General features: G+C 32.3%; 1 protein-coding gene across 2 annotated transcripts in view; it reads right to left on the reverse strand.

Annotated features, from left to right (window-relative positions):
• The window catches only part of LOC123708815 (tyrosine-protein kinase transmembrane receptor Ror-like), a 35,253-nt gene extending 24,164 nt beyond the window's left edge, over nt 1-11,089 (reverse strand). For both annotated transcript variants that reach the window (XM_045659721.1, XM_045659720.1), the window contains exon 1: nt 10,873-11,089. In XM_045659721.1, coding sequence (XP_045515677.1) covers nt 10,873-10,926 — 54 coding nt within the window. In that variant the 5' untranslated portion in view covers nt 10,927-11,089. The remainder of the gene's footprint in view (nt 1-10,872) is intronic.
• Nucleotides 11,090-15,446: the final 4,357 nt, after the last annotated feature.

Genomic DNA, 15,446 nt, shown 5'->3' on the forward strand with positions numbered 1-15,446 from the left:
ATAGATTCTATGATATATAATCTTCCATATATATAATAATAATTGCTGATCGTTCGTCGTTCGTTCAGGGAAGGTGGAACGAATCATAAATAATAGGACACTAAAAATGACAATTGAATTTTCCAATAAACTGTTCCTAGCTTTAAGATTTGTGACAGCTTTTGTCTTTTTAAAAATTAAAAAATAACCCAATTGATTGCCATATACGTATATCATCTATAATGATCCCTCAGAAATTTGTGTACATATCTGTAACTGTACGTACGAGGTCCGATCTATTTGGTATGTTTCATAAAATGGTGTATTCAGTTTTACCACAAATATATGTAGGGGATTTTTAATGTTACAGGAGGCAAACGGGCAAGAGGCTCACACTGCCAGAAGGCTAGCAAGCGCGCTGCCGGCCTTTTAAGAATTGGTACGCTCTTTTCTAGAAGCACCCTAAATCGAATTGGGTTGGAAATACTTCTCTGGGCAGCTGGTTTTATATAGTGGTGTTACGTGGCAAAAATAATCATTACAGTTCCATTAATGTATTTTTACATACACATTTATAATACGGGAAGTAAAATTTATAAATGTAGTGATAACAAAATGACATGTACCGGACATATCATGAGGGGTCCCCGCGTACAGGTGACTGACATACAGCATCCATTTCATGCTATTTATATAACAGATATATTACCATCACTTAATAGGCAAATGGTTAATAGTTGATAACAACTGGCACGACGCTTACGACCTTTTTATCTATGATTCTATATTGTCTTTGAATATAGAAAAAGAAAATCTGATACTTTCATAGATTCGAAATAAAAAGATCATAATTCCAGTTGATTAGTTTTTACTTAAAGACGTAATACATTTATTCTGCGTTCTGTGTATTCACATCCTATGAAGACAATGGTAGGCACTCTATTGCATAATAATGCCAGTTTATAGATAAATCAAATATCAAAAATTAAAATGTTATAATTATTCTTCAATTTTCGTTACTGTAGATGTTATTTAGTGACACTAAAAGTGAGAACTACTAAAACAGTGTGTAGAATAGTGTTACCCAACCTTTTCTGTGCCATGCCCATACATCATTTTGAATATTAAAAATAATGTTATTTTAAGTAACTTAAATACTATCATTTAGCCATATGAGCCCTATGGTTTATGAAGAAATTAAGTATATATTTAAAACATATAATGATGAACTAAAATTAAAATTGCAAATAAATTTTGGAATAGGCAGCCTTAATCAAATTGCCCCGCTGTGGGGCCCACATGGGGAAACGCTGCTTTAGAAGCTCAGAAAGTTAGTTTCGTTCGAAGATTTCACACTTAAAGAAATTTAAAGTATTGCATGATTCCCCGAGAATCCTTCTCGTTTTTCTTATAATTACAATTGTAAAAAAATTACGCAGACTTTTAAAAGAGAAAATAATGTAATTTCACAATTTAACAATAAGCAGAGATGCTTCCTAGTAACCAAAATGCAATACAAACGGAAGCCTTATATACAAAATGGGAAAACAGAGGCAACAATTTCACACTTTAATATGAATAGAACTTAATAGTTGGTTAGGAATCAGAGGCTACGTCGTTATATTCTTTTCGAGACAAGCTTGAAGTACCCGTTTTTTATTTTAATTTAATAATTAAATAAAATATCATAAAATGTTTAATATGACAAACATTAAACTAATTTAGATTATTCCTACAGTATAGACTCGACTGAACGAATATTTACTACACGACATCCTTCGTGGACATCAAGACTGCCCAAAACTACTAGGTTAAACCAGACTCTTCGGGGTCAACGCTGAAAGTATTCAAGCATTTCTCTTCTACCTCGTAATTAGCTACTTATTAATTAGGTATATAAATTATGATTCTTTAAACCTAAGGTTAGCCTTTATATTGTTAATATTATCATTTAGGGTCTTGTTTAGTATTGTATGATTGTAGTGTTGAATACATAGGAAACGTACAGTGGTTTATCAGCCACGCGATCCGTCAGATCTGTGGCCGAGAAGCAAGATAGCAGGGGAATGTCAAATCCCCCCTTTTCCTAAAGAGGCACTTTATTTGCTAAAACTTAGGTCTGGCGTCTCCTACTGGGCCAGGGCAACAACTACTCTGGATTTTCATTTCGGATAATCAATCCTGGGTACTCATGCTAGTCTCGAGTTCCAGATCGCACCTGGCCCTTTCGAAAGCCGTACAGTCAACAAGTGAACCACCGTTTGGTCGTTTCGCCCTCCACATTTCAAGTGTGTTGCGTCTTGTCAGACGTCGCAAGTAGGAAGCGGATACGCGTCGTACCCTATTCGTGTCCCCGTCAGTCCCCTCGTTTACCGGTGTGCTAACGGGCGCCTTCACCCAGAAGAGTGCAATTTTAATGCCATTTTCATGGCACTCTTCCTGGTTCTGGGGAATCTTGTGGTACATGTAATCTTATGTGTTTTATTATTTCTCCATACTAGGAAGAGTTCGCTTATTAGCGATAAGGCTCTCTATTCTTAATATATACTACATACGAACGTGTTATTTATTCATATAAATATTTATATAATCTTTACGAAATTAAGTAAAGTTAGACCTTTGTTGTAACTATATTATACAATTTTGAACTTTTGTAAACGTGATAATTGGAAAATTAATATCAAACTATACGAATATACATATCGCTGTATATTTTCGTATTCGCTATTATATTCGAATCCCATATTGTTCCATACATCTTATTTCCCCTTCAGTTTACGTTTCCATAAGGTCATGTCCCAAAGGATGATTGAGTCTTGAGAATTCAAGTTTAATTAAATTGCTTTCAATAACATTAATTAATAATGATTAGCCTTCGGCCATTTATGTCTGCAATCTGTAATCAAATAAATTTAATTGGAAAGCTACAGTCGTATAGACTTATCAAAGTGTCAATGTTCTAAAAAATTGAATATTTTCTATTGGATCAAAATTGTATAAAATAATTTCAAAATTGAATTTTACGTATATTACGAAAATCGGTTTAGCAAAGTAAATGAAACATGGTCAATGTTTCATTTACTTTACATATCTTATTATAAAACGCCATAGAAACCTAACTAAACCTAACGTTGGTAACAAAACGTTAATTAAATCCACGTTTCAAATTTAACCGCAATTGTTCGTTGGCTTTCCTATTGTGAATTTCCTGGCATTCTATAACTGATATCAAATGAATTTCGATTCTTAGTTCTTACATGACCGAAGTCATATCAATCGTCATATCAATATTTAGCAGAGCTGGGTGAAATTTAAATTTGTGTCTTATCAGTTGATCCCCGGTAGTCTTAGTTATTTTATGGTACAGACCTACGCAAAACAGAGTCAAAAATGTTTCATCACTCTCCATTGAAAGCTAACTACAAGCTATATATATAAGCTGGACTACAAATAACGCGCAATATAATATTTATAATAATGTCGGCGTTCATCAGTTAGAAACATTAGGTATAAAGTTACATCATCAGGAAACTAGAATGTTACTTATATAGTATACAGTTTTGCCCATATCAGCAAGGAGGTCGAAGGTCTTTCGTTAAACTTTAATATTTTATAACGCTGCGCAAGATAACAAGAACCAAAATTTTATTTTTGTTATTTGAAACTTTATAAATACGACAACTTTTTACATTCAGCCTTTATCGTTTATGGTTAATAAAAATAAAAAGTTGTAAATCGAAACGTATATGCCAAACACATCTATGATTATTTTAAGTTATTATCTCTGTACTGATACTACTCTACTCCAAATATTGATTCGCCGAGAATCGAGCCAATCTTCGATTGGTCTCAGCGATGGCAGTAGCAATAATAACTCATTATTTAATAATAAAAACAAAATTTAAAGTAATATTACGGAAAAAATAGAAAAATCTATTTTACGATACGTGTACAATGTCATTGCCCTCAGCACAATAAATAATTGAGTAGGCACTATGTATTCGGGGGTATTAGGCCAGATAAAATCTTAAGTTTCACAATAAAAGTAGGTACGAGTTTCGTGTACATAAACAGTTAGAACGTATTGGTATTAATACGAGAATTGTGTTATATTCCATTGCCATTATTATATCATATAACAAAACATAATATAGTATTATCTTTGATTAACATAGCTTTTACACATTGAAAGAAAACAATTTTTTTAACCGGATTAAAGCTATTTGTATTATTAAAAAACTTATAATTATTTACATAATTTAAATTTTTCCGACGTTTCGCGTGCTTTACAGCGTGCGTGGTCACGGTGACTGAAGACAAAAGGTTTTGAATGTCAAAAGTATCACAGTTATGTTATCTGTATTTATTTCCCCGGAGTTAGTTTCGACGAGAAGGTATACAAATACCTTGAATCCGGTCAAATACAATATGTTAGTATTTAGGTGCAGTGCATAAGTCTATGAGGGTAAGTTATGTAAGTTACTTCTTTGTTTTTAGAGCTTCTCCATTATTGGAGGTTGGCTTGGTTGTCCGTCAGTCTCAGACATTGTGTCTTGCCCTGTGCCAGATGCATCAACTCTTCCGCCACCATGATTTTTTCCTTCTTCCGCCGTTTACCCTGGATTCTACCAACTATAATTCATTGAACGACGTGGCATCGGTCATGGTGCATGACAACGATCCAGAAGATTATTTTTGTCTAGAAGATATCACTTGTAAGGCCGCTCGTATCACTGAGCTTTTATGTTAACTACTAAGTGTTTTCAGTATAATAATACATAGAGTCAAAACCGTTTACGACGATAACGTTTAGAACAACATACTAGTTATATTGACCAAAATGAAGGATACCGGCTGAATTCTACTGTAGAACGTACTTATTACAACGACATCGGCTGTTACGACTATCGGTTTTTACGACCAATTATGAGTAGTACCTTCGATGTCGTTATAACAGATTTATATATGATTACATAGTTGTTTTCACTTGGAAATGAACCAAGTAGTTATCTTCCTGACCATAAACATTCAGATAATCGAAGATTTGTATTCAAATATTCATAAGAACATTTTATATTTAAGTACAGAAACGAAACGTGCAAAATGTCGTATCTTGCTTTAAAAATACATTTTCATTTGGTACATTTATTGATATTTAACGCCGTTGTGAACTGCAACTTTCTACTTCCTACGTTAAAAATAATATGTTAAACATTGTTATAAAAACGCTATAAAGCCTACGTATTGAATAAGCTTTGTTGAGAACTTTTAGTAACGATATTGTGCTAATAAAATAAATATAAAAAGATAATCGATATTTATTTGATACATCGTAAAACAGGTATTAACAAAGTCGAGAGGTTTTTTAAACTGTATATGATATTATCAATTTACGACAAAATCAAGTTGGATAATAGTTTATGTGACATGTTATCGTCATTATTATAAATAGTAAAAGAAATAAAAATACCAGTACACTATGTTAAACATTGTGTAAGTTTAGCCTAACCTCAAATTCAGTGACGAGATTTTGTTTGATAATTTCGGCTAAGTCTCGTTTCTGTAACGTATTGCTAACGCTTCCTTCCGTATATCAAACACGTATCTATTAGATTTGTCTTACTGGATACACTTGTGTATTTGATAAACAAAGCACTAAGTTGTGATTAAAAAGATAATAATTCAGCAGCGCTAAAGTTTACCTTTTTAGGTCTGGGCCTCAGATTTCTGCATCTGTTTCATGATCATTTGTCAATCTGATAGGCAGTAGGTGTTTTTCTTGTGTCAACAAGTCGGTTACCTTAAGATGTTCCTTCTTCTCCGTTTGAGCGAATGTCAAATGCGCACATAGAAAGAAAGTCCATTGGTGCACAGTCGGAGATCGAACCTACGACCAAAGGCATGTAAGTCGTACGCTGAAGCCATTAGGCCAACACGGCTAAGCTGTTGAAAATTCCAGAAAAAAATATGGTTTCGATGTCAAAAACTGGCGGTGGTGGAAGTATCGTTGAACCGGCCAAAGTTAAACCAACCGCGCCTTTTTATAACTGTCGAATTATGAGTTTTCATGATAGATGTATTAAATAATTTTTTCAATGTAGACAGCACTCAAATAATGATTTGTGTGAGTGCTGAAAAATCGATTTACACTACAACTTACGATCATTATGCCCACGCAGCGAACAAAATACGGCCCATATAAAAAGTTTATCTTAAAACATGACGTAGATGCTTCACTCGATCAAAATAATACTTGTAAATTGCCTTATTGAAATACAAGATTTCTTTTCAAAACGTTTAAAATTCAGTAATACGTTACGCTTGTTGTAAATTTGAATAAGACGAAAAACGTGATTAAATCGATATTATGGTATTTTTTGTGACCATTCAGTTTTTTATTAATAAGTTTTTAACAGCTATGGTAATTTTATTCACTTATCGTGGATAATTAAGGCGAAGAAATTAACCTAAAAGAGATACCTTTCTACGATACTTAAGTTTTATTTATCTTCATTGTTTAACTCTTAAAAATTAAATCTCCTTAAAGCAAATTAATTATTCTCTTTCCCTTCCTGTCAAATTTTGTTTACGTTTGATAAGACAGAATTTTATTTTATGATTTAGGTGAATAGTTTATAATGTAGAAATCTCTAAACTAGAGATCACTAGAAGTAACTCATATATTTCTAGGAGCAGTAAAATTGCAAAACGTTATTTTTTCGTGACGAATATTTGGTTTAATCAGTGTAAATAACCATTAACAAAATAATTTCAAGTGCAGTGTTACACAATATGTTTGTCCGAAGTAATGATTAGAAAAGTTTGGATTAACATAAAATAACAAACAGTTACACGATGTGGCATTGTTGGAGGTTTTACATTTAAATAGACTTATTTAGTTCACGATAGTTTATCAAATGAGTAATATCAGTTCAACTTTATTTTATCACCCATTGAGTGAACATCTAAGTTGTGGCAGTCAAAAATCTAAATTACACAGTTGTAATTGTTTGTACTTTATACTTAACAATGATTCGCAAATTAAAGTACAAGTAAATAAAGTGTAACTTTTAATTAATGTGAGAAAATTCGAAAATGTAACTATAATATAGCAAAATTCCATTAGTTCATTGTTGTCGGTCGTACAACGCAATAAAGTATCGACTTTATTTAAGTCTAAAATCTTTTAATTTGCTTGTTCCTTGGCTTTTTAACTTTGTTTATAATTCTTGTGTGTGGTATATTGTTGTATAAATATAGTTTTGTTATTTTGACAATCAATTTTCACTTTACTAAAACCGCCAGTACTTTACATTCCAAGTAGTGTCTGAAATATTTGTCGTACGTCTCTACCAAGATAGAATATTAAAAGCTACGAAGAAGGAGCATTCTGGGAGTCAAATCGGCGTCAGTGGTGCTGGTACATATATCGATTATCAATCCTGGTATAACAGTTTTTTATTAAAACTATAAATTTATTAATTATCTATACAAATACAAGAGACGTATAGCAATGAATGATAATAGATATTGTCTAAGCTTGTACGCGCCAAAGAATTTGCAGTCAGTAACTACTGTCTAGATATAAAATGTAGATAGGCTTTTCTAAGGCTCTAGAGAAATCGTTTTAAATCGACGGCACATTCCCAAGTTTAATTAAAATGCCATTCATCCTTTGCAAATCGCAAATTATGACCGGCGTGTCGATGAAAGACTCTCTTATTAGGCGTACACTTTTTGTTTTATTAACTTTAGTAATATAATGATACTAAATAATCTCTTTAGTTTTGATAAAATTCTTGTATAGGTTGTTGGATAAAATTTTGTACACATTGTTCCTAGAATTGTGATCAAAAATAGAAATGACGTCAAATTGTAAAACGCATTATTCGGGCGTTTTTGAAGTTATACTTGTGTATAAAAATGATGAGAGTAAATTTTTACGATGCGCGCCATCTCAAATTACCGACACCCTGAAGTTAAAATAAAAAATGTCAATTTCTTTAATTATGTAGAAATAACTTTTTGTGACATTTAACTAGATAATGCTTTAACACTTTCAATGCATGCAACCTTTTTACTATTGGTATTGTCGTTTTTTCTACAAACGTAGAATCAGGCGAAAGATAATTTAAAAGATTTTAATCTTGTTACGCCCAAGAAGTATAACTTCTAACGCGTGTAGTATGGTATGGTATGGTTGGTGGTCTTATTTTCCGCACTTAGACTCATAATTGGTCCCTTGTGCGTTAAGTCCTGGCTACTTTAGCCAGCCTAGCTCCCTCCAAAAGCACAGAATTCTCCCGGGCACGCGTGTTTATCACACACATGTTTTTTTAACAGGTTTTTGCTTTGTAATGTCTCGTAGTGTGTTGTATCTTATTAATATAAACGACTATCGCATAACTTTAAGTTAGCTAGATATATAGTCAACGTTTTATGCCCGCCTTCCACACCTTTCATACATGTGCTGCCACCAAATCGAAGACGGCATGTATGACAATCCTATTACGTAACGAGGGTAGCGGAGTCGTCAAAAACTTGATAATTCAGTTTCAGAGGGAACACATCGAACTTGCCACTTGATAATGCCTATATTATCACTTTCAAAGCAATTTAGACAATAGTTGTAAAATATTATGTACTGTGAAACGACGTGAAAGTTTTAGGAGGAAAGTGAATGAATAGGTATCTTACGCATTCTTATCGTATATGTTTTATGTTTTTGACTATAAAATAAATAACATTAACGTTTAACTGTTTAACAATTGCTGGAACAAATTCCACAGATTCCGTAGAAGTCAGTAAAATATAAAAAAAATCATCTCCATTGTTAATAAGGAAGATTTTAAAACAGTAATTTCAATAGAAAAATTATATATTTATGAATATTCTTTTGTCTACGCTAACACAATTTTCAATGGTTTGCGAAACAAAAGAGGTTTTAATGAGTGTTCCTGCTCTTTCTATGAATAATTAACATTATACTTATTTGATACGTCTCGTGCGTATGAACGTACATAACTACGATAAAGGAAACCTTAGCACACAATATAATAATAATAATAAGACTTTATATGCATCAAAATAACACAAAACATGAGCGAAAGGAGAGAGAGAGAGAGAAGTTCTTAAAATTCTTATTATTACAATTATTTGTTTTAATTTTAAAAACCTAACGCTAAATGTTATGTCCATTATGTCTCTTCAATACTTCAAACACAAAAATCTTCTACAACACAGCAGATACACCGTTTAACAGTTTAATTAGATTATTATACAGTATTATTTTATTTAGGTAATATTAAATTTATAGTATTTAATTAAGCTATAACTATCAATTATTAATCATAGTACACTTAACTGTCGTAACCATTTAAGATTAGTTTATTATATAATTATATGAATTACTTTATAAGTCGTGTTTCAAGTAAATTACTCAATTTTAATCCTAATATAAATATGATAAAATGATATCGAGTACATTATTCCAATGCTTTTTAAATAAAATATATTAAATAAAATCTTTTCCTGACACTAATGGGGTACATATTTTATCTAAATAACGTATGTCAATACGATATTCGGGGAAATCATTGGCAACGGCTGATAGTAAAATGTCACACATACTGCAGTATGTCAATCAAAAAATTACCATGCTTCATGTAGAAACCTCGCGAAATGCCGTTCTAAAAAGATTTTGTTTTGAAGAATTATAAGATTGTTCTATACCATCAGTCCCGTAAAGATTAATAAAAGTTTATGTGGTATATTTATACTAGAGTAATCCTATATCTTTACATATACTACCTATTATCTAATATTATAAAGAGATCTTTAACCATTATAAATGCAGCATTTGAATCTGAGCTACATAGACTATATTTATTAGAATATATAAACACATCTAGTTGTGCGAAAACGTGAAAGCATGTAGTAAAATAAATTTAAGAATATTTATTATGCTTTAAGAATTATGATGCAAAATCTTTGATCCAATCCCTCAGTGATGTAATCTTTTCTTTTGGCGATAATATTTCTACTGAACGTGAAGGAACTTCTCCGATTTTGTATGTAATTCGCGTTCAAATCTTATTATCAACACCGCCACATATAAGTCCATGGGCATGAGATCTGAGGGCTATGGGGGAGTTCGTGGGATGAAGTTCGATATCATTTAAGTAAATGATCATTAGTTTCGCAATCAATCCAGCTTGACCATCTGAACGTATATGTTATATGGATTATCTATATATAGCTTTGATTTACAGCTCCGTATGATAAGGTTATAAATATTGTTGAGGGGCATTGCCTTAAAGATACTTCAATGCAATTGATACCATAAGTGCGCGTATGAACAAAAAGTTTTTAGATTGGAATGCGATATGAAACTATAGAAATGGAGGTAAAAAGTATGCGCTTAACCGCGCCTTTCTTAACCACTATAAGCAAGATTATTCAATTGAGGATTTACTTATTTTACGTATCAGTAATAAATAGTAAAATTTATTGGAATTTATAATAATAATTTTATTTTTTGCGCTACTTTACTCGTATCTATGTCGTCATCTCCATCATTTATCTTTTATGACATTTATAAAGAGTATCACACAATGTTTTTTTTATTTACTCTTGTATCTCACATTTAAAACTCCTGAACATACTTTTTGCTTTGCATTGCATTGCTTTCGTATTTCTCACTAAATGTTTATTTAAATTTTTGAACAGACATTCTATGTTTTATAACAACAAACAACTCCAGATAATTCCAGAACTTTGAAACACTAAATTATAATAAACACAGCTAAAAGCGATAAGAACGGACGGTGTGTGTAAGATAATGTAAGATGATTTTGTCGTTGTCTTCATTATTCAAATATTAAATAGACTTACCCTTCTTTTTTTACTGGGCTTTTCCGAAACATAACTTTTCCTTTTGATATTCATTTTTCCGTTTATTGTTCACACATCACACACACAAACGTTTCTATGTGAAAAAGAAATCACACACACAACACTTGCACACACAAATCCGTATGTAACTTGAAAGCATATTAATTTACGCGCTGAAAGTCCGTACGTCGCGTGTACGTTTACGTCTAGATACGGTTGGAACACGATTTGAGTGGTATCGTCCTGAGCGCTTCGAGGGAAACGCGCTCCCCGCTCCCCGCACACACTTCCAAATAGATCGCATTGTTTACCCTCTCCTAATTAATCCTGTTATGATAAGCTTTAAGGGATAATATATGCTTCTTTTTATTACAGCTATCTCTTCCGTTGTTTTAAAAACTGATTTATATTTATAAAAGTTTTGCATTCTTTAGTTTTGATGTTATGATTTTTCTAGAATTATTTGTTTTAGCAAACGGGCAGAAGGCCTGATGGAAAGTGATAAGCCCGTGGAGACGAACATTCCCAGAAGGCTCGCAAGTGCGTTGCCGGCCTTTTAATATATTTAACGTAATGCACGGATATGTATAAAAGACGTCTAGAAGCATATGTAAGAAGACATTGTGTTGTTTGAAATCAAAATCGACAATACTACTAATTATTACCAGCAACAGAATGTAACATTACAGAAAATTTCGACATAAAATTAAATATTGAAACGCGAGACGCATGTTAATATGCATGTAACATGAGAATCACTTATCACATAATTTGCTTATTGCCTAGTTCTTAACGCGAAATAACAAAGTTTACATATAAATGGAGGTTTCGTCGGATAATTTTCACTTTACGTTGCCATCGTTAAAAGCTAATGACAACGAGTTTGTAATAAATGTCTCGTTGCATTGACGCCGCATACAAATCGTATGTTTCTACGTTTTAATGTGTAAAGTTACGCACTTTGCGGCATAATTTTATCGCCTATAACATTAACAATTACGTTATTTATATGATAGGTAAAGATTTCGTTAATAATCTTAACTTAATCGTCATATTCAATGGTGTTAAGCTTGGCGTTCTCAAAGACGTTTGTTCGAAATAGTACTAGTTTACGATTGGAATATCGTGTTTAAGACTCACGAACTGTGGTAGGCACAGACGGCTGATAACGTTAATAAAACAGCCATTGAAAAATATGTAGAATTTTTGAGACATAAATGGCTTACAGCGATAGATAAAGTCGTGCTAAAGACGTTGTTAAGAATATAAAATATACAGCATTTCATTATGTTTTCAAGGAATCTGTAACTTTATCTGTAAATTATAAATATATAGTAAAAACAGCTAATCGCGCATCTTTTAACCCTGGTTGTGGACCAATGGACTTCTAAATACTGCGAAGGAAACATTGCGACGAAATTGGGATTTTATCAATGTCTGGAATGTAAATCTGACCTATTTGCCTATAAAACACAATCAAGGTTGATTGATAATAATTGATACTCCAATCGTTTTTTTTATATATTATTATTTTAAATAAGACCTATATATACCTCTAAACACCAGTCTCTAACAAATAACAATAGACAATATAATGAATGCAAGTGCAATTTACTATAATGACTTGGTATTCATTGATTGATTACTACGATGATTGTCTAGAAGGATATTATATGAAAAATCAACTTTAATTGAAGCTATTGTACATTAAACCATAGACAAATAATGAACGAAATTCGACACTCGAAATAATTAGTATATTGTTCTTTAAAAATGATTTATCTCCCTTATTTATCGATATGTCAAACAATTACCAATAGAGTTATTTTTAGTTGGCTATTTCTGAATTCTATAATAAAATTTACGTAATATATATGTGGGTGTTAGATACTCATTCAACTTAATAGAAATATGAGTTCTATATTTGAATTTTTAGTTTTATTTTTGGATTACCCTAGCAGAAATAATATTTTACACGTACGCAATTTAATAAATATGAAACGGTCAATTCGTTATAAGCATTTACGGTCTTCGTCGTGTTTTTTCATGAGTAGATAAAATTGGTTACTATAGTAATCAAACGACTCTATCTTTAGTCGTTTAAAAATACCGAGTACATTAACGATTTAAGTACAAAAATTGAGATTTTCATAATCAACATATTATAAATCTTGAAACTATGTCTATATATGTATATACCTAAATCAAATATGTTACTCTAGATTTATGTGTTATTTATTTTTACTGCTATTAAAGTGATTTTTAGTAAATAAAATAGGGCCAAGTAGAAACTTTTTAGGTCCGGGCCTTAAATTTTTAGGTTGTCGTTTGATTTCTGTATCTGTTTCATGATCATTTGTCAATCAAATGCCTAGTAGGTGATTCTGTGCCTGACATACGTCGACTTTTTGGGTCAAAGGCAAGCCGGTTTCCTCACGATGTTTTCCTTCAGCGTATGAGCTTAAGTTAAATGCGCACATAGAAAAAAAGCCCGTTGGTGCACATCCGGGGATCGAACCAACGACATCAGGAAGAGTTTCACTCTAAAGGCATTCGGCAACATTGCTCTGTTTCGATACATAAAGATGTACATATATGTGTTTGGTGCCAGTGGCTAAATTCTAAGTACCAGGCTACCTACAATTATGTCTAAAAGCCTCTGGCAATTATTAATAGTTTATTAAAGATATAAAGAGGAGTAATGTAGAGTATTTGTGTCAGACTTACCGAGAACTCACGACTGCAGTAAAGCCAACGGGTTCTATAAAATTTGTCGTGCAATGATAATTTGCTAAATATTTATTAATTGGTACTTTAAAGCCAATAAAAATACATAACTTTGATTTAAGAATGTGGCAATTTTATACCAGGTGGGCCCTGAAAGTAACTTTATTTGGTACGTTTTTGCTGTTATTAATTTTATTTATACTAATATTAATATGTTATACTTCATATAATATATTCCTATACTATTAACTAATAATACGTATCTGGTGCAAAGGTTGAACGACAAACGAAACGTGCGTGCGTTTGATTTTGATTGGACACACGTTCGTAATGTCATGACGCATCATGTCGCATGGCAACGCGTATCGGATGAGAGATGTTCGGATGTCTTTCGTTTTCTTACAGTCACGTGTCTTCAATCCAGACTTGTCTCACTGATTTACTCTCTATTGTATATTGACAACTTTCAATAGAGCAGACCTGCAGCTCGCACATCGAGGCAGAATACGAAATTCCACCAGTAACATCACGACGTCCGCCGTTTCACAACTGAGCGATTATTACTGCACCACTATGCCAGCTAGCAGCTAAGCTTCGTTCAGGAAAAGAACATCTGTGTCTACATATAGGCTTTCCTTAACATCAGACGAGCCTCCTGCCCCTTGTTCTATAAAATAAGTATAATATAATAATATTGTATAATAAATAATAATATTGTATTTAGTACCTACAGCTCAAGCGTTCCGTGGTAACGTGATTTGATGATTCACATTTTAATTATACCTGTATATAAATTTTTTCACGCAACTAGTCAAAAATTTAACTTTTGTCAAGCGCTAAAGTAAATAATACAGTGTCTAATAAAAATGCTACGCGTAACACTGTGCGTTTTAACATTTGCTTTGGACAATTACTCAAAGTGATTTATGGGATGTCTTCGTATAGTGTGCACCAAGAAATGAGGTTAAACGTGCATAGTTACAGGTATTATCAGCGCCATTCGTACTAATACAATGTTCTTGCTTTTGTTTTCATATAGTACTTTGATACCAGATTGTTTAAGTTTTTGACAGTTTGCTATTCATCTATACACTGTATACGTTCAATATCACGTAACGTTAGATAAAATTACTCTAAATAAAATAAAATAATGTTAAATAGAATTTCTACATATATTTTTTTTTCTTTGCATAGTGACAGTTCGCTGCTTAGTGTTGGTTATGCATTAATGTATGCATTCCTGCCTCGTGGTTTTGGGATAATAATAATTATACGAAGCTATTAAATCATGCAAAGTATTAAAATAATCTATAATACGTCTATATAACGTCTAAAATGTATGTGCCTGCGGTGTCTGTCAATCTAATAGGCAAGTATGTGATCAGTCTCCTGTGCCTAACACACACCTTCGACTTTTTGGGTCTAAGGCAAGCTGGTATCCTGCGAATGTTAAATGCGCACATAGGAAGAAAGTTCACAGCCTGCTATAGAACCTACGACCTCCGGGATGAGAGTCGCAAGCTGAAGCCACTAGGCCAATACTGCAAAAAAAAACATATATTTAGGAATACGCCCAACGTTTAACCTTTTACGAATCAGTCAAATTGTAACTTATCACAAAAAATTTGTTACATCTTGGTGTATTGCTAATAATTCAAATTATTATCTAATACTTATTCGACAACTCTCACAGAGTACACAAAAGAACCTTCAGAACTAAAGTTATTTTATAACAATTCCACACAAAGTCAGCTTTCAAGTAATTAATAAACAAATGTCGTCGCTTAAGCCATTACAAACATACTAATTAGCAGGTTTAGATATGATTTTACTTTTGATGCTGTTTA

The sequence above is a fragment of the Pieris brassicae genome, chromosome 4, assembly GCF_905147105.1.
Source record: "Pieris brassicae chromosome 4, ilPieBrab1.1, whole genome shotgun sequence".
NCBI classification, from domain to species: domain Eukaryota; kingdom Metazoa; phylum Arthropoda; class Insecta; order Lepidoptera; family Pieridae; genus Pieris; species Pieris brassicae.